Source organism: Notechis scutatus, chromosome 1 (assembly GCF_049901735.1).
Source record: "Notechis scutatus isolate UNSWTSFEM ecotype Mainland chromosome 1, rNotScu1.2, whole genome shotgun sequence".
NCBI lineage: Eukaryota > Metazoa > Chordata > Lepidosauria > Squamata > Elapidae > Notechis > Notechis scutatus.
The window spans coordinates 105562745-105581313 of NC_142009.1; the positions used below are offsets into that span (position 1 = coordinate 105562745).

General features: G+C 38.8%; 1 protein-coding gene across 1 annotated transcript in view; it reads right to left on the minus strand.

Moving 5' to 3' along the window:
* The window catches only part of FOXO3 (forkhead box O3), a 118504-nt gene extending 100675 nt beyond the window's left edge, over positions 1-17829 (minus strand). The window contains exon 1 of the mRNA XM_026666640.2: positions 15798-17829. Within this exon, the coding sequence (XP_026522425.1) occupies positions 15798-16367 (570 nt within the window). The 5' untranslated portion in view covers positions 16368-17829. The remainder of the gene's footprint in view (positions 1-15797) is intronic.
* Positions 17830-18569: the final 740 nt, after the last annotated feature.

Sequence of the window (18569 nt, forward strand, 5' to 3'; positions counted from 1 at the left end):
TCTGTGGTCCAAACAAATCTACGTAGACCTGATTTCAAAATGCAAAAAAAGGAGGGGGATTATGATGCATACTTTGTATATGCCATATGTCCATGTGTATAAATCCAGATACTTTTTGCTGATTAAAAAGTGCAGACAGCATGAAGTGAAGGAAACTGGATTCTTTCCTGACAGATATTTCTATTTATGTATTTGTAGAAGTGCAAATGGGAATTCACAGTTTATGTGTGTGATATCATTAGGAGTAGGTTCATACAAGTTTATTCTTAAGTGCAAAATACACCAATCCTTAGAAATATATTTCTAGATCTTTGATAGCTTGCATTTATTAGTCGAAAATTAAGGGCAGCTATGTGGCCATCACATTTTCTGAATAGGAAAAAAACAAACTGTTTTATAGAAGACTTTCATTAAATAAAACAATAAAATATGTGAGATGCATATCCTTCAGTAGAATGAATAATCCAAGAAGGCTATTTTTAGGTGTAAATTCCCCAAATGAACAAGTTGCTTTCAAGTCCTAAAAAAATACTTTAAAAAATAAAGTTTTCTTGGAACAGAGTCTTGACTATGTGGTCTCAGATATATCCCAGAGTTCCAAAAAGGTGAAAAGATTATGCTTCATTATATTGAATTTCATTTTATTCCTCAAAAGAGGATGGCAGTATGCTCTAAACCAAAATTATAATGAAGAGCATCAGACTGAATTATTTGGAGGAAAGAGGGAGAAAATAATAGTGGGAGGGAAGAATGATTTATAACATAGAAGGTTGTGTGAAACCCAGCCACCATGGCTTATCTGACAACCCCCAATTAGATCAAAATATAGTTTAGCACACTGTATGAACAGAGCCACAAAATTCTGTGAGAACTCTGCATTCTTAGCCCATTTCTTTTGAGGCTTTTGAGATCGAGCCAAATATAGGACACTCAATATGTACAATGGCATGGTTTCCTCTTGCAGCTAACCAACATATGCTGATATTCCACTGTTTGCTCTAATTACTCTAATCCACAAATACTAAAGTCAGTAAACAGGCACACATGCTTGCCATCTTAAACAACAGTTTTTCTAAGATACCATTTTTAAGTACAGCAAATAAAATTTAATTGGATTTGCAAAAAGGAAAATACATATAATTGTGTATTTAATCTATGAATACCTGAAATTAGAATTTCAATGGCTGGTTGAAGAAAATAATCTTTTTTACACCAATGCAGCCACAGGATTGTGAAAATAATTCAGAATAGCTATGTTGGGTGCCTCTTTTCATCACTAAGTCAAAAGTAGCATTTGCAGCTAGGAGGTGGAATCCACAGAAACTAATTTTTAAAAGCTTTCTCGCGCAGAATTATACATAATTAAAATATATATTTCTACAAAGAAAACAGCTAATTATTGTTGGGAGGAATCTTCTAGAACAACAATGCAAAAATTGAGGCTTGTATGTCTCATGCAAACTTATGCAGCACTCCAAATGGTGGAGGTTTGGCATATGCATAATATGCATGTATATGAGAGATTTTAACGGGAAAAAATGTCAAGCCAATTGCCTCTAGACAACCAAGTAATAACTGCAAGATGGCAAATTCCAATTGCAATCTTATTTCTGAAATTAGCTGGCAGAATCTATGATGGCGATCCTGTGATCTATTCTCTTTCTCCTGAATCCCATGAATCAAAATCAGCAAGATGATGAATCAAATATGGGTATAGGGTTTCTTGCTTGAGCAGGAGTTGGACTAGAAGATCTTCAGGGTCCCTTCCAACTCCGTTGTTCTGTTATTCCTCTTGTACATACAGTGCATGTTGTGTCACACCATCCAAATTTTTTTTCAACAACTGTGGCTTCATGAGAATTCAGTCTGGAACTATAGATTTGCCCTCACAAACCAATTGGAAGGAAGATCCCTAACTGCCAAATGCTCCAAAACCTCAGGATTTTAGTCTTAAAACACTTCCAAGTGTATCGACAGAGTTGGAAAAAGAGGTTGACGACTAAGAACCAAAGTGTATCTTCTCAGGTTTCTAAAGAGATGTTGAAAATATATCCAGTTAACATGTTCCCCTTTCCAAAACTGGTTGCCACATTTCAGTTCCTAATCTAGACAAAAAGCTGGAAGAGACAGCATATTAGTCAGTAATAGCCAGGCATAGAGGCATAAATAAAACAGCATGAATGCACAAAAGAAATGCATAAATTCACAGGGTCATTATGGAAGAGGCACATTATTTTACTGTTCACAATAAAGAGAAAATGGCCCTAATATTGTCATGTGTGATTTCCCTCCCCACTGCTGCATTAAAAATAAGCTGCATTAAAAAAAAAAAATATGGGTGGAGTCAAAGGAAAAATACAGTCCAGATTCACTCTGACACAAACTATTCTATTATCATTGTTTTCTCAGTGGAGGGAGGGAGGAGGCAGAGAAGGAACTTTTGAACACACTTACATAGGATTCTCCCTTCCCTCCCCACACAGCTTCTGATAACTAGGTCTACTAGAAGAAAGCGAGACTAAAATGAGTAGTGGAAAAGTTCAGAATATCAAGATTTCTGATAATCAATTATTTTACATTTTATCAAGGCAAAACACCTAAATGTCCTATATACCAAGAAACGCACAAAAATGTACAAAATATTTTTAACTGTTTGCAAAAATGTTCTCAAGTTAAAAAAAGAACCTGGAATATTTTAGCAAATATTGATTTCTAATGTACTTTTACCCATTTAAGATATACTAATATCTAATGCATATAATGCTCACTAAGAAATAAAGTTTAGAATACTGAGAAGATGTGTAATATTTAACAGTGTTGTATGGAGTCATGCCTTCTTTAAGGAGGCACAGATGTCCAGGTGTGTATGACGCAACAAGCAACCTAGCTTAATCTGCAAACCATAATGGATTGGTTTATACAACTCAAACCAAACAAACTTTTTAATAGATTTATCTGCAATATGAATTAAATTAAAATAAAGTTAAATAACCTGATTCTCCTCTTAGGTTAAGCATGCATTTCAGTACAAATACAATATAAATACAAATTAAAAATAAATCCCACTGAACTCAATACATATTTCTTCTCTGTTAAGAAATCTGTAAAACACATCAAATTGTAACCAGCTTTAAAGATGATATATATCTATTCCCCTTCTTCTTTTTGCATTTTAATTGAAATCAGTAAAATAATAATAATACTGTAGTTAACTCTTGGTGAAGTCTAAGAATAAAAGCAAAGCCCCTTTGTGTAAAACTTCTACATCTTGGTTGCAAAATGCTGATCAATAACTAGGTATCCAAGAGTTTAGAGTACTGTATTTTTTTCCACTGTCAATCAAATGGTTATCTGGATTATTGAAGTTTATATCTGGTAGTTCTCCTTTAAAGAAACTCAGACGACCTTTTTAAAAAGCAGAATGGCTATGGTAAATTGCAATACAGAATTATATTGTCTCTATTGCCATTACATCAATAATACATAGCAGAATACCTTAATTTTTAAAACTGAATCCCTTTAAAATGTGTGATTTTCTTTGCAATTTTTCCTTGTGTTTTTCTAAAAGAAAGTCTTCTTTAAAATGTAAAGAAAATGATTAGTTGTCATTTCTTTAAACCAGTTTCTCAACCTTGGCAAATTGAAGTCCACACATTTTCAAGTGGCCAAGGTTAAGATACACTGCCTTAAATTACTCTTCACCTGACAATCCAATTATAAATTTTAAACATACTTTTAAAGAAAATTTCTGAAGTGATCAGGCACTTCAATATACAGAGATCATGGGGCAAAATTTAAACTGTATCAAAGAAACCCAGACTCACAAAGTTCAATTTATCAGGAAAGCCACTCAATATGTTCAGTACTTATCAAAATCTTGACATGTGCCTCCTACCAACAAATGTAGAGAGGATAACTCCTATCTTAAGGTTCTGTTTACATTATGCTGCCCAAGAGTCATCTTTATTCAAACATGATTAACACTTTAAGAGTCTTCAGAAGAGTGAATGCCTACTATACCAGACCATTTTATCTTTTAACTGCACCTATCAGAGAGAGAGAGAGAGAGAGAGAGAGAGAGAGAAGATGCACTCATACAAATTAGCAATAAATAGGCTTTTTTCAAAAAAGGAAAGCTCTACACTGGTACAATGTTAAGAGTGCATTTTAAGTATTATATTAATATATTGCTTCCACCAAGCCAAAGACTTCCACCAAATCTTTATATACAGTTTAGTATCTAGTTAACTTCACTGTTGGAATACATTGTTCCCAACAATAATCATTTCTAGTTTCAAAGCTTAACATTGTCTTTGTGTGGTATACTGTCTCTTTTAGCTTAAACATCATAAATTTAAACTGGAAGTTACTCTATATTGTTATAATAAGCTAAGGAAATTATTTTCAAGTTTCTGCCCCCCCAAAAGTGGGATTTCATATTGGAAACGAATGCTTACAGGTATTTTATGAGCAACCATTGCAAATTCCAACATGCTTTAAGCGAGAAAGTTGCCTAAACTGGCCTAAATAGGAGTTTAGGTGAAGGTGAAGCCCCAAGAGATTTTCCACAGCTCAGCTCATGCCTGTGGCTTTATAAGAACCAATGCGATTATTCAAAGAACAGAAGTGAGATGTACTGTACAATATATACTTTCCTATTAATTTGAGAAGCACTCTTAAACAATTACCCAGAATTTGCAAAAAGGCAACCTTAAAAGCAGTTTCCAAATTTCTGTCATTTGTCAGGTTCAAGTGCAAGATAGACTAATATTCAACACCTAGACACATGCACACGCACACACACACCCACACACACCATCTATGGCATCCCATCTTGCCCCAATGCAATCTCTGCATGAAACTGCTTCAGAGAACTCAACTAGGGTTCTGGGTCAGTATGCAAATGATGCCCAGTTCTATTATTCCTTGCCATTCATTTCTAAGGAAACAACAGATACCCTTGAATTTAATCAGCTGAATAAGGAAATAAGCTTAAATTAAATCCAGACAAGAGAGGAGGCTGGTGGTAATGAGAAAACTGGAGTTGAGGATTGAGGTTCAGCCTGTTTTGGATAGAGCTGCACCCTTCCTGTAAAAGCAGGTTTGCCACCTAGGAGTGTTTCTGATCTTCACGAAGTGATTGATGGCGACTGTGATGAGAACTTCCTTTCTACCATTACGTTTCATCTGCCAACTACCTTGCTTATGCTAATTGGATTTGGATTTTTTTTTTCTCCACACCTTGGTTACACCCCATCTTAGGCCATAATGTGCTGTCAGTTGGGATTTATCCTTGAACAACAGCTGAAAGTTGGAACAAAATGGGGCATCCAGGATCCCAATCAGTACAAAGTACATGGAGCACATGATCCCTGCACTGAAAGGCCTGCCGTTTGCCAATTATATATAAGGGGCAACTTCAGCTGTTCATGCTGACCATCAGAGTATTATGTAATGGAGAAACTAAGAACTGCTTCTGCCATTGCCAACCTTGCTACTGGCTACAAAAGCAAATCCTGCAGGCATATGCAAAACAGCCTGGGAACAGCCTAAGAGAGGCCCACCTTTGTGGCATGAAGGACAGAGCCTCCTCCTCAGCTAGGATCAGGCTCCGCAATACATTCCTCAGGAGTTGCTTTCAGCCCCGCTCTCCCAGCCTCTAAAGTCTATAAAACTGTCACAAGCTTTTGTTAAATAATTCCAGTACAGGTAGTCCTCGCTTAGCTGTCACAATTGGGACCAGTAATTTAAGAAGCAGTAATTCAAAAGTAATTTAAGTGGAAAAAAATCACATGACCATAGCAGAAGTGTGACATCACTTCCCAGTTGGTTATTAAACAAGTCATTGGGGTCATTAAGCAAAGCATCACCTGATCACAACTTACAATTATGCTTCCACAATCTTTCTGCTTGTTGCAAGCTGGCTGGGAAGCAAGAAAATGGCTATCAAATGACTAAGCAATGCTGACCAAGCAACACTGAGATAGTTTTAAAAGCGAGGATTGGTTGCACAGCTGTTTATTAAATACCAGCATAACTTTGAACTGTTACTAAACAAATCAGTTGGTAAGGTACCATCAATTTCATTTTAATCTGTGATTTTAACTTTTTAATATTGTTTTGTAACAGAATAAAAGAGAAAATATAAATCAAAATTTAGATTGATTGATTTACAAATTGATTTACATGCTCAGATATATATGTATGCTTACAAAGTTATGTTTCATATCTACTGAAGAGCAAAACATTTGGAAAGATTCTCCTTTATTAGCCCAAAGGCAAATCTTCATTACAGAGGATAAATAATTACATGTTTGTGTTTGTACTGCAAAATGTTTTTCTGGATTTCCCCTATGCTTAGCATCTATATTTTGTTCTGATACATAGTGGAACACCACCCATGTTACTCATTACAATGAATCAAATCATAACTGAAACACAAGATGCCCTTGGCATGATATCCTTTAAAACAAATGAAGTTTTATTTTAAAAGACAATTATCAGCTGTTAGCCTTTATGTCTTACAATAAAGATAACAGTATCTAGTATAGAATAGTTAAGTTTATGATGCAAAAATGAAATACATAGCAAGTAATTTGCTTCTAAGTTCTGAAACAATGAATTATTTTTCTTGTACAGCTAATTAAATATAGAGCCCTGTTCATGCAGCAAATATGGCACTTCATCAAATGAGAGATGGCACTGTTACCCAAGTGATGTCCATTAATGGGCAATTCAAACAAAAATCAAATGGTTCTGGAGAATTTTTAAGCATACCCTTTTATTCTGATTTTGCCTGGTGCATGGATTTGCTTACAGAAGAGCAAGTTGTATATGTACATTCCAATAATAACAAGACAACAGCTGAAGATGTTTCTTTGATCTACCAATCTAAATTTGTCTGTGAAAAGATGGCCATATTTACTGCTACTTCTGAGTTCTCCTTAAAGTAGAATAAGATCTCTTTTTCATCGTTTAGTTTACCACTTTGTTTTCATTTCTAGGCAAGAGTGCTCATGGTCAATTGTTTTAATTTTAATATTTTGTAACATATTCTAAGGAGAATATTGTTGTCCTCCTTATAAAAACTCACTCCGAATAATGGTATCAGCAAAACCACAGTGAATAAAATAGCACTGACAATCACACAAAAATGTGTGCAAATAAAGGCCAACAAGCCAAAACACATGAAATTAACAAAAGGGAAAACATGGCCAGCACGTGCAGTTTTTAGGAAAGAAGAAACTTTCTCCTTTTAACCTCATCAGCTATTCAGAAGAGTGTGCAGATACTGAGTCATATAAATAAATCACTGTGGGAGAGTTGGAAATCTGTAGGTGAGTGTTAAAATAGCTTCCACATATGTTTAGTAGAATGTAGATGGCAGGAGAGATTTGGAGAGATTTACTGGGTAGCTTTGTTGTGCATAGCCATCAAGCAATAATAGTTATCTAAAGTTCTACAGGGCATAGAAGGATTGGCTTGTTGGTGAATAAACTGGACATTTACAAGAGAAGTAATGTCTTACAACCTACTATGAATAATTACTGCTCTCTTATTACAAAGCCAACACGCCAATTAGGTAAGTGTCAACATGTTTCTAATGCACATTAAAAAAAGTTAATATGCTGCACCCATTTTAATTATGTCCACATGCCAACTAAATTTATTCAGTATAAATAAAGAATACTGCATAAGCAACAGATCTATCATGCTTTGAAATAATCCAGAAGTGCTTTGGACCACACTCAAGCACTGCTCCTCTCTTCATTAAAGTTATGATAACTCTGAAACTAACAGCTCTGTTTTTCAAGGTTTATACAGAAACTGGAAACTGAATAGCCCATTGTGTTGTCCTCCGTAGCCCTTGATTGATCCTGAATCTCTGATAGAATAATGGATCCAACAGTATCAATATGACATCCCTGTAACCACAATTTCATTCAGGGTCAGGATATCTAATGAAGATCCCATGACAAATAACCTACAAATTGCAAAGAATATGGGAAAAATATTTTACATCATGATAGCTCTATTTGAAATAGACAAAAGTCTGCCTGATATGAGTTTTTCCCTCCTGTTTCTGACTAAGACGGTGTTGTCCCCATTATTTTAGCAGATGGCCTATCAACGGGGTTGGGGTATTAACTCACAGAACATTAAGCTTAAGAACATTTCAAATTCTAGCACAGTATCAGACAGGTACTCCAGGCCTGAAAAGACATGAAGGGTGGGTAATTAGCAGCAGCAGCAGCAACAATAACAATAATAATAGTAATAGTAATGTACTTGGTTGATACCATAAGAAGATATTTGGTTGATAACTAGGATGCTGGTAGCAACCTGTAGCAACTATCAGAGCCAGTCAATGATATTTGTAATACTTTTTTAAATGTTCAGTTGACTGGGTTTCATGTTTAATGAATAACAATAACAATAATTATTATAATAATTTGGAATCTTTACCTGGAGCATGATACCACATTTGAAAAGTCTGCAGTAACAAATTAGCATTCAATCCCTTATTCTAAATAAGTACTTTCCAGGCAACAGTTAGATACTACAGGTCTATCAGTTATGTAAGATGGCATCAATTAGGAATGCCTGATGCATAGGATATCTAGTATTATAGGGATAACAATGGATTAGATTACTCACTAAGAAAACAATGAGTGGGTTAATAAAGTGTCATACAATTTCCTGTATTGAACCAGCTCATCCAATTCTAAAGGTGCTCTTTCTCTATTCACATACTTTAAGTAAAATACCCATATATTCTGGAATTGGGGGGGAATCTACACAAGCCTTAATACTCATGCATTACTATTATGCATAACATGTATATTCCAACATCTACTTTCATTTGGTTCTTTGCATTATTCACTTATTTCTTTTATTCACCTCTTAATTGCAGAATAGATAAAAGTACAAATGACAGCAGCCTACACACATCTCCTCATGCCTTTATCTACTTATCCATCCAATTTTAAAATCACTGATGATTTTAAGTAGCTTACAGATAAACCATGTGGATACAAAGAAACCACGGCTAACATTCTACATGGAAGAGTAACAAAATTTCCTTGGACTTGAGCTTGACCACAATGCCTTTAAGCAAACACTCCTTGTTGTCTCTCAGCAATCACAGGGAATTGGTTTGCCATTGCCTTCTTGTATGTTTTTACTAAACCTCACAATAATAGGATTTCCTAGAGGTATCCCACCCAATACTAACTAAACTCCACCCTGCTTAGCTTTCAAGCCCAGATAAGCCCAGTCAGGTGCTGCCACAAACCCTCTACATATAGACATTTAGTAGATGGGTGGAAATTAATTTTAGGAGGCAATAAATACAGCAAAATATCAAGCACCATTCCAGAGTAGTATATAGTAACAATTATAACCCTAAGCCAATTCACTTTCAATACTGAAACCACTCACACATTCTTAATAAAGATTTATCAGTAATTATTCTATATTACAATAACTTCCTCACTGAAGAGCTTGATACATGACATTAGAAAGTATAAAGGTTTAATTTTTATAAAGCCAACCTAGAATGGGTAAGAACTACAGACACCTTCAGGTAAATAATTCTAAACGAACGATTATCTTTTCAAAATACAAAACTCAAATGCAGACCCCTTTCAAAATACCCCATCAGATTTATCAATTCAATGTTACTGTTTAATTATTTCCTATGTATTAAAAAAAGTCAACAGATAAACATAGAATGCTAGGAACTACTACAGCTCAATTTCTGAGTATTTTCCTTTATCCTAAAACATAAACCTATTCCATTTGCATCATTCTATATGGGGTATGTGGGATATATATGTTTGTGAGTATATGTTTATATTTGTGTGTGTGTTAAAAGGGTTTGTTGTCGATAACAGAGGAATCAAGACTGCTTCTGCTGACTTACTACTATCATCCACATCTGAATCTAATAAATTGCTTTAAATCTTATTTTGATTGCCCAGCTATATTTGTTTCTCCCAAAAAAAAAATGTTTGAAAAAGACCAGATAGATGCAAGATCTAGCTAGCTTTGGCTGATCTTAAAAGAAACTAAGTAGGGTTGGATATGGTTAGTACTTGAATGGAAGACATAAAATTACAGGGTTGCAGCTAACTAGAAAATTGTAAAAGAATGGTAAATTTGTGTTGTTGTTGCCAAAAAAAGCACATGGACAAGTCCATTAAAATTACTAGGTGTTGAATGCAATGCAAATTAGTTTTTACCTTGACTTAGTCCAAAGGAGTTTGCATTCATTTGTATTGCTTAGAAAATGCTGGTTTTGCAAAATGGGTTAAATTCAGTTTGAGACTACCAAGACACATAAAAACTGGAACATGGTGGAAGGAGGATGAGTTGTTTGCATTTATCACTTGATTTCATCTTCAAGTATGAGCATATGTGAAGTCACTGAGAAATTTTGGAACTAACATGAGTTTGAAGATTGGACTTTGAGACATTTTAGTTAGTTTGAACACTCAAAAATATATACTGTGATATAGCTTTCTAAAGTTTTTAAAGTTTTGTTCTTTCATTTCTATAACGTTCCCACAGAACCAAAATGATACAGCAAATTATCCACACCTCTCCGACTATTGAAATTATGCACATTTTTGGACCTATAGAAATTCTTCATTTGCACTTGAATTTCTTTTGGGTGCTGAACTGAAAAATTGAGACTCATATAGGTTAGTAATAGAAATATAATCTGTAACAAATTTCCAAATTACTTATTTCCACTGTGTAAATGTAGTCTTTTTTGGTCCCATAAAGTGAAGATCCTCAAAAAGAACACACAACCCTAGGCAATTAACGTATGGTTTCATTGAACTTTTTGTAGTAGGTGCTATATGTCTCCCAATATTTAGCTGTTTCCATTTTTGGAACAGAGGGTCTCTATCGGGCCAGTAAAATCATGACTGAGTAATGACATTATTCTTTTTTATATTGCAGTGAAATTTATCTTATAGCATATTATGTTTTCTTTCCAAGTTTCTACATGCTAACTCTTTTTAAAATAAAGTATCCTCAAATACCACCAACGTTAAAATATAAAACACAAATCAAAACAATGTCCTTTTTTTAATGAATGTTATGAAAAAACTCAGACAATTTCACCATAGAATACAAAATCTTCAAGGCATATCAAGACAAGAAATAAGATTGATATGCTGATTTCTCAAATGTCATGGTCCCCCATAGATTTTGACTAGGACCAATATCAAAGATGATATATTTGGCTTTCAGACTTGAGGTATATTATAGTACAATGTCTGTGCAAGCAAGTTCTGTGCAAGGAGACTCAACTGCAACTTTTATCTTTATTATAACGAAAGCCACTGCCTAGATAACAAAAAGAGGAAGTATAGTTAGACAGAAGAGTACGGAGCATTTATTACAGCATTATGATTTCATTCCGTACTTCTTCAAAAAGTGGAATTACATCATTTCCAATCCATGATGGCTGACTGGTGTGAAGTGGAATGGGCCATAAGCACCTTGAAGTACATTTCTGTTGCTCTATGCAGTTTAACTTCACAACAAACATGTGAGGTCAGGCAAAATTAAAAAAAAAAAATGAAGAAAAGGTCACACAGTCAAGTTTTGTGACTATGTGAGATTTGAACATAAATCTCATCAGACTTCTTGCTACTCCACAATATTGTTCTTCTTTGACAAAGGTACAGAGCTAATGGGATATTGGTGAAGTATAGCTCTCTGCAGTCCTAGCAATTATATTCAAAGGGAAAAAATATTGGATATTGTCGTTCAGCAGTATCTCTAGAACTGCAAATTCCCCAGTAGGGCCCTATGTTGGTAGTTCTTTTTTTCCACCACGTATGTGCCTCAGAATGATTGCACTGATGTAAGAGTGGGGCATGAGCTGTGGGAAGAGCGCGTTTAAGATTTATTTTAACATGGAACCACATACAGACATGCCTTAAAGGGCAAATGCTATAATACATAAACACTTGAAAAGATCGTGAGCTATTTCACCGTCTACTTTATAAAAACCTCTTTGAAAAAATTGTGATCTTGAACAAAGGAATGGCACAGAAAGTAAGACACTTAATAATCCTAGGTGTATTCTTGAAATCAGCAGCATTTTAGCTACTGTACTTAAAACAAACAAAAGCCATGGATGTTTCAAAAAGAGAAATGGCAGGCAAGAGACGGGCTGTACGTTGCTGTGTCTAAAACATTATTTTCTTTTGAAAAAAAATCCAAATGGTGAAAAGGAAGCTAGTACTCCATTTGTTCATGTGAAGGATATGCTCAACAGCAAATACACACACACTCTTCAACTATACAGCCTGACATTATGAAGCTATTCCTATGTAAGTCAATGGAGCATATATATAGTCTATCATGTCTCATAAGGCCTTCCCAAAAATGAGTTTGTTTCCAAAGCAGCAGGGATCAAATCAGAATCCCATTTAATGCCATTTTGGGCTGAATGAAATTAAACTATCTTTGATACAACTACCTGCATGCTACCCTGTTTCTCCAACAATACGGCCTCCCCCAATAGGAAGTCCCAGCATGTTTTATAGGCATGAAATGAAATTAAGCCCCTCCCTCCAAATTAAGGCCTATATTAAAACATGCGAAATGGTGGGAATGTGGGGGGGCTTGCTGTTAGGAAGTACTTTTGTTGCACACCCGGATATGGTGCTGCCTGGGTTGACCCCAATACGAAGTGCCCCACCAACGCCGAGGTCAACATCCAAGCCGCCCACCCGCCCGAAGATGCAAGGGGAGGGAATTAAGTCACCCCCCGAAAAGATGGCCTAGCCATTTTTTCAGGGCTCAAAAAAAAAAAGAAGACCCGGCCTTATTATATGAGAAACACGGTATATATGTAAAAGAGCATGCTTTGCAACAGCAGTTCATGGATTTAAAATTAAAAAAAATAAAACCATGACAGTGTTCCATTCTCAATACCAATTCACCAGTAAACTGTTACCAGAAAAAGTCGTGTATATCAACTATTTGTTACAGAGTTATGTTAGAAGTTCAACTTTTTTACATTATTTGTTTTTTTTTTTAAGTAAATTCCTTTCCCTGACAGAAACGTGCATACTTTAAACAAGAATATAGAGGCAGTGTGGTCTAACGGTTAAGGCACCAGGCTAGAAAGCAAGAGACTGTGAGTTTCTGATCTTAGCCATGAAAGCCCAGCTAGTTGACTTAGGGCCATTCGGTCTCTTTCTGCTCACCTCACGGGGTTGTTGCTGTGGGGAAAATAGGAAGAGGAAGTGTGTTGAGTATGTTTGCCGTAAAAATAATAAAGGTGGGATACAAATCAATAAAATTAATTAAAATATATAACGTATAATAAGACCATATAAGAGAGAACCACTCTCACTCTTAGATAGCTACCAATGTTTCCCTGTAGTAACCAAGCAAAATACTTTGCTTCTAGATTTTTAAATTGATTACTATTACACTTTTGCAACTCTTGTGGCTGTATTTATCACTTTTTTTAAAAAAGCATCTCTATTTACATTTCTTATGTTTCATTTTTTTACCTGCGAATGTATTTACATTCTGAAATAAACAGTGGATACAGCATCCTATAGTCATAGTATCAAAACGTAATACATCTTGGAGGTCATCCAATCCAACCCCTGCTTCATAGCAGGATTCACTAGAGCATCTCTGAAGATGACCATCTAGCCAATCTTGAAGATCCCAATAAGGGAGAACTCAATACTTCACAAGACAGGCTGGTCTATGGGCTGATTGCTCGTCCGGTTATGAATATCCTCCTGATGTCTAGGATAAACCAACTTCTTTGTGCAGGTAGTCCTCGAATTACGACAACTGAGGCCAAAATTTATGTTACGTGAGTTTTGCCCCATTAGACAACCTTTCTTTCCTCAGTTAAGTGAGTCACTGCAGTTGATAAATTAGTAACTTGGTCATTAAGTGAATCTGGCTTCCCCATTGACTTTGTTTGTCAGAAGGTCACAAGAGGTTATCACATGACCTTGGGTCATTGCAACCTTCATAAATATGAACCAGTTGCCAAGCATCTGAATTGTGATCTCCTGTTCATGAGGGTGCTGCAGAGGTCATAACTGTGAAAAATGGTCCTCGGTCACTTTTTTCAGTCCCTTCGTAACTTTGAATGGTCACTAAACAAACTGTTGTAAGTCAAAGACTACCTGTAGTTTTAACATACCTGTTCTAATTTTGCACCTTGAGCAATAGAAAAATAAAACCCACTCCTCCTACATTACAACCTCTTAGATACTGCTATCATATCCCACTCAATCATCTCTTCTATAGGCTAAACATATACAGGACCTGTTAACGGCATAAGAAAATATCAGCAACTTAAAGTCCTTTTAACAAGAACAAGAAGAAAAGACTTCAGGTGTGAATAACTTCAGAACCTGAGTGTGCTCTATGTCATCATAGAGCAATTAAAATGGGGGGAGTAGGAATCAATTCTCTATGTTGCCAAATAACTCACAAAATGCACATGCATGCATTCACAACCATCTAAACTTGACGGATATTATAACATACCTTCCATCTCCCTCTCTCTTTTTTAATGCAAAGCAATACCGGGAGCAAGCTTTGAAATTTTATCGATACCACCTAACATGCTCATTGTTGATATAGTAAGTTAGAAGCTGCCTACTTCACTGCTGACAGTTGCAGATTATATTCAGCTCAGCTAAGACTAGGGAACGTCAGCTGAGGTTAGAGAGTACATAGCAATGGAGAAGAGGGAATTACATCACAGAATTATTCTTTTCACAGTACCTAGTGTTTTGTCTTTTTACCAATGTCACTAACACTCAGTCTCTGTCTGAGAAAATGCACCAGGCAGAATAAGATGAATTGGACATCATTCCTAGAAATTAAGAGCAAACCTAAAGGCATTGTTAAGAAAATACCCCTCTGGAAATATCCACGGAGGACCCAGCGCAACCCACTTCTTGGGAAGGAACTGATCTTCTTTCTGGGCTGATAACAGAGCAGCAGCTGTGCACCTCCTGTTATCTTCACTGGTCCTGCAATGGTTGCGTGGCATAAGTCCTTTGACAGGGCACAAAGTGCTCCCTACAGGGAAGCTGTCTGATCATCTTTCATTCAGTAATAAGCACTTTTTAAACTCACGTTTGACAACCAGCCTGAACTAATAATGGAAACAGTCTTTAGTTTATTTGTTGCGCACCACAGGAGGAGGAAAGCGCCTCTTGTTATGGCAACATCCACTTTTTTAAAAAAAGCTTTTTCGGTCTACTTGTGTCAAAAAGTGGTCCCGAGTGATAATTACAAGTCACCTTTTATTTGTTGTACGAGTGCAACCCATCTTAGCTGGTCAGTTGAATGGACCAAAATGGGATATTCTTTAACCGGCTTGCACCTCTTTATTCTCCGTTAAAATCATAGGGTTTTTTGTTTTTTTTTTGAAGAAAAGATTGCAAAAGTATTTTTCCTGCCCTTTCGAAAAACCGGCGGCCGAATGGAATTCTGAGGTTGCATCCAGAACCTCGGAAGGGGGGGAGCACCGGCAGATGCCGCATGTCCCGTTCTCCCCCACGGGAAAGCGGATCGTCCATTCATCTCAAACACTAATTAGGAACCGGGAAAGATGTGAGGCTGGCAAGAGCCCACCCGTGGCTGGACGATCCACGCGTCCATTCGCTTCGCAAAACTCCGGCAACCCTTTCATGCGCCGCCCACCCTCTCCGCACACCAAGTTTTGGGGGGGGGTTTTTTTTTAAAAATGAATTATTATTTTCGCCGTCCCCGCTTACCTTCCAGCCAGCCGAGCTGTTGCTGTCGCCCTTATCCTTGAAGTAGGGCACGCAGCGCACCATCCACTCGTAGATTTGGGACAGGGTGAGGCGCTTCTCCGGCGAGCTCTGAATGGCGCGGGTGATCAGGTCCGCGTACGATAAGTTCCCCCACGCGTTTCTCCGGGACGAACATTTCCGCGGCGCTGCCGCTGTTCCCGCCGCCACTGGCTGAGGCTGCTGCCCGCCGCTCAACGCAGAGGCGCCAGCTCCCTCCCCGGGCAGCCCGGAAAAGGGAACCAGCAGCCGGGCCGTGTCCTCCGAAGCAAGAGCTTCGCCGGCACCGCCGGAGACGGAGAGGCCGGCGGTTGAGGTGCCCCCTTGCTCCTCATCGTCAGCGTCGTCGTCCTCCTCGGGAATCATGGAGGCGGCGTCGGCGGCCGCGTCTCCCGAAGGCTTGGCCGGGCTCGTTTGAAGCTCGGGCCTTTGCAGGGGCCACGTACAGGAGCGAGGACGGCTCTGGGGCTCGAACTCCGGGTCCAGCTCCACGTCCAGAGGGGACAAGGGCGCGGGGGGAGACACTTCAGCCATCTTGGCCTCCCCCGCTTTTGAGGCGATCCCTCCTGTCCTTTCCCGCTGTCAGACGGGAACCCGATCCACGCTCCGGTCCTTTCTCCTCGCCCAGCTCCCTGCTAGAGATTAGCGAGCTGGAGCGAGCACGCCGCTCTCCATTCAAGGTCCGGCCGCCTCCTTCCTGCCCGCCACCTCTCGCTCTCTCGCTCGCCTCCCGCTCCTGAGAAAGGAAAAGTTCTAAGGCGATCCGCAAGCGATCCGGGGGTCTCCTGGTTGCAGGTCAGCTCTCTGTCCGCTGCCCTTTGAGGCTGACCGATTTGGGAAGCATTTCCAAAGACGGCGGAGCTGGAATCAAATCGCGGCTCTGCGCCCGCGCGTTTGTTTATCTTTCGCTACGCGTCGGAGTCGTCCAATAGCATCGCTCGGTAGCTATTAAAGAGACCCCCCCCCCAATTCACGCGACCCCCCGCATCACCATTATTATTATTATTATTATTTGTGTTTTTTTTAAAAAAAGAGATATTCGCGAGTCTCTCCGTTGCTGGTTTGATGGACGCCTTCGGTCTTTTACAAGTCCTTCTTCTCACCGACTTCCCAACGTCTTCACGGAGAGCACCGAAGCCTTAACAACAACCCATCCGATCGCGGCTGCCCCATTTGTGATCGCTCTTGATTCCTCCTCGGGGAAGAAAAACAAAAAGGAAAGAAAAGAAAAATCCGAAAGCGGTGAAGGAAGAGAAGCCAGTCTTTTTTATATTATTATTTTTTTTGGAGCAAGGAGAGGAAAACTTAAAACGCCCGTCCTTCTTCTCCCTTCTCCTTCTTTTAAATCCTCTCCCTCGGCGTAAAAAGAAAGTGACGCGGAGAATTCAAACAAGTCCAATCGCCGACCTTCCAACAGGTCCGGAAACCCAAGTCCTCCGCGGGCTCCCGAGGTTTCGTTCCAGCCTCGGCACCAACCACATTCATAACCTCCTCGCTCCTGCTGCCATCTTGACAGTTTCCCCCCCCCTCCCCCTCCACTCAAGTCATTTAAAAAAGAAAGCAAGCGTCGTCCAAAAAAAAAAAAAAAAAAAGAGGCAGGGCGAGAGGTCAAGCAGGCAAGGGGCCGAACGAAAGGAGCACTAGCGAGAAGCAGCCGTCTCGGAGGCGAAGCTTTAAAGCCGGACCCGTTGGGCAGGCGGAAAACCCAGCTCCAAGTGCACGGGAGGAAAACGAGGCGCCGATTCTGCCGCTGCTGCTGCTGCTACTGCTGCTGCTGCAGGATTCTTGATTTCCGAGCCGTTCCCGAGCCGTTCCACTTTAAGTAGCAGAAGGAGCATTAAAAGGAGGGGGCAACCCCCACCGTTGGCAGCACGCTCCCTCCCCGGAGAGAAAGCAAGTGGCGGAGCAGCGGCGGAAGAGACACCCTGGAGCTGCCGCCGTTCCCTCAAGCAACCTGTCGCCTTCCCCTCCGCCGACTTCCACATTCCTTCTCCTAACAACCAGGAGCGGCAACACAAAGTTATAGACACACGCAGGGAGACGCAACCTAACCCCGTCGCAGCTGATCCCCGCCCACAAAGGAGGCGGGCGAAGGGGCGAGAGCTCCGGCTCTCAGTACTACATACGCACCCGCCCGGCTGGCTGAGGGTCCGTCAGCCAACTTGGCGCCTTTCTCGGAGCATCTTTCTTTTAATTCCTCCGCCGCCAGCAAAGCGCTGATGGGATTGAACTAGCCGTGTACGATGTTGCATCCAAAAACCTGGGCATAAAGAGGAACGCGTTTAAAAAATACATTCCGAAAATCAATTTTCTCGATTGCAGTTAAAACAAAACAAAACACGATGATGTACCTCTACGGTTCTCCGGCATTATATTTCGCTTTTTTTAAAAAAAATTATATTCCCCTGACCTTAGCAGACTTTTAGAATACATAGAACCTGCAGGTCTATGTTGATCACTCTGTCCTATATTACGATAGCGAGCAAAATTTTGCAGTTCTCTCGTTTTATAACGAAGCACGGGTGGGTTGGAAAAACATCAGTGCCTTTTCTTTTGCAAAGATCTTTCCACTACTGTGTATTCTATCGAGCCATTTCTAAGAAGTGTTAAGCCAAAGATATGTATGCAACCAGTCAGAAGGACGAGGCCACTTTTAACTTTGAAATAGAAACATTGTCTTTAATTGGTAGATTAACTTTAGACATTTATTTTCTATTTCCATTTTTTAGTCAGATT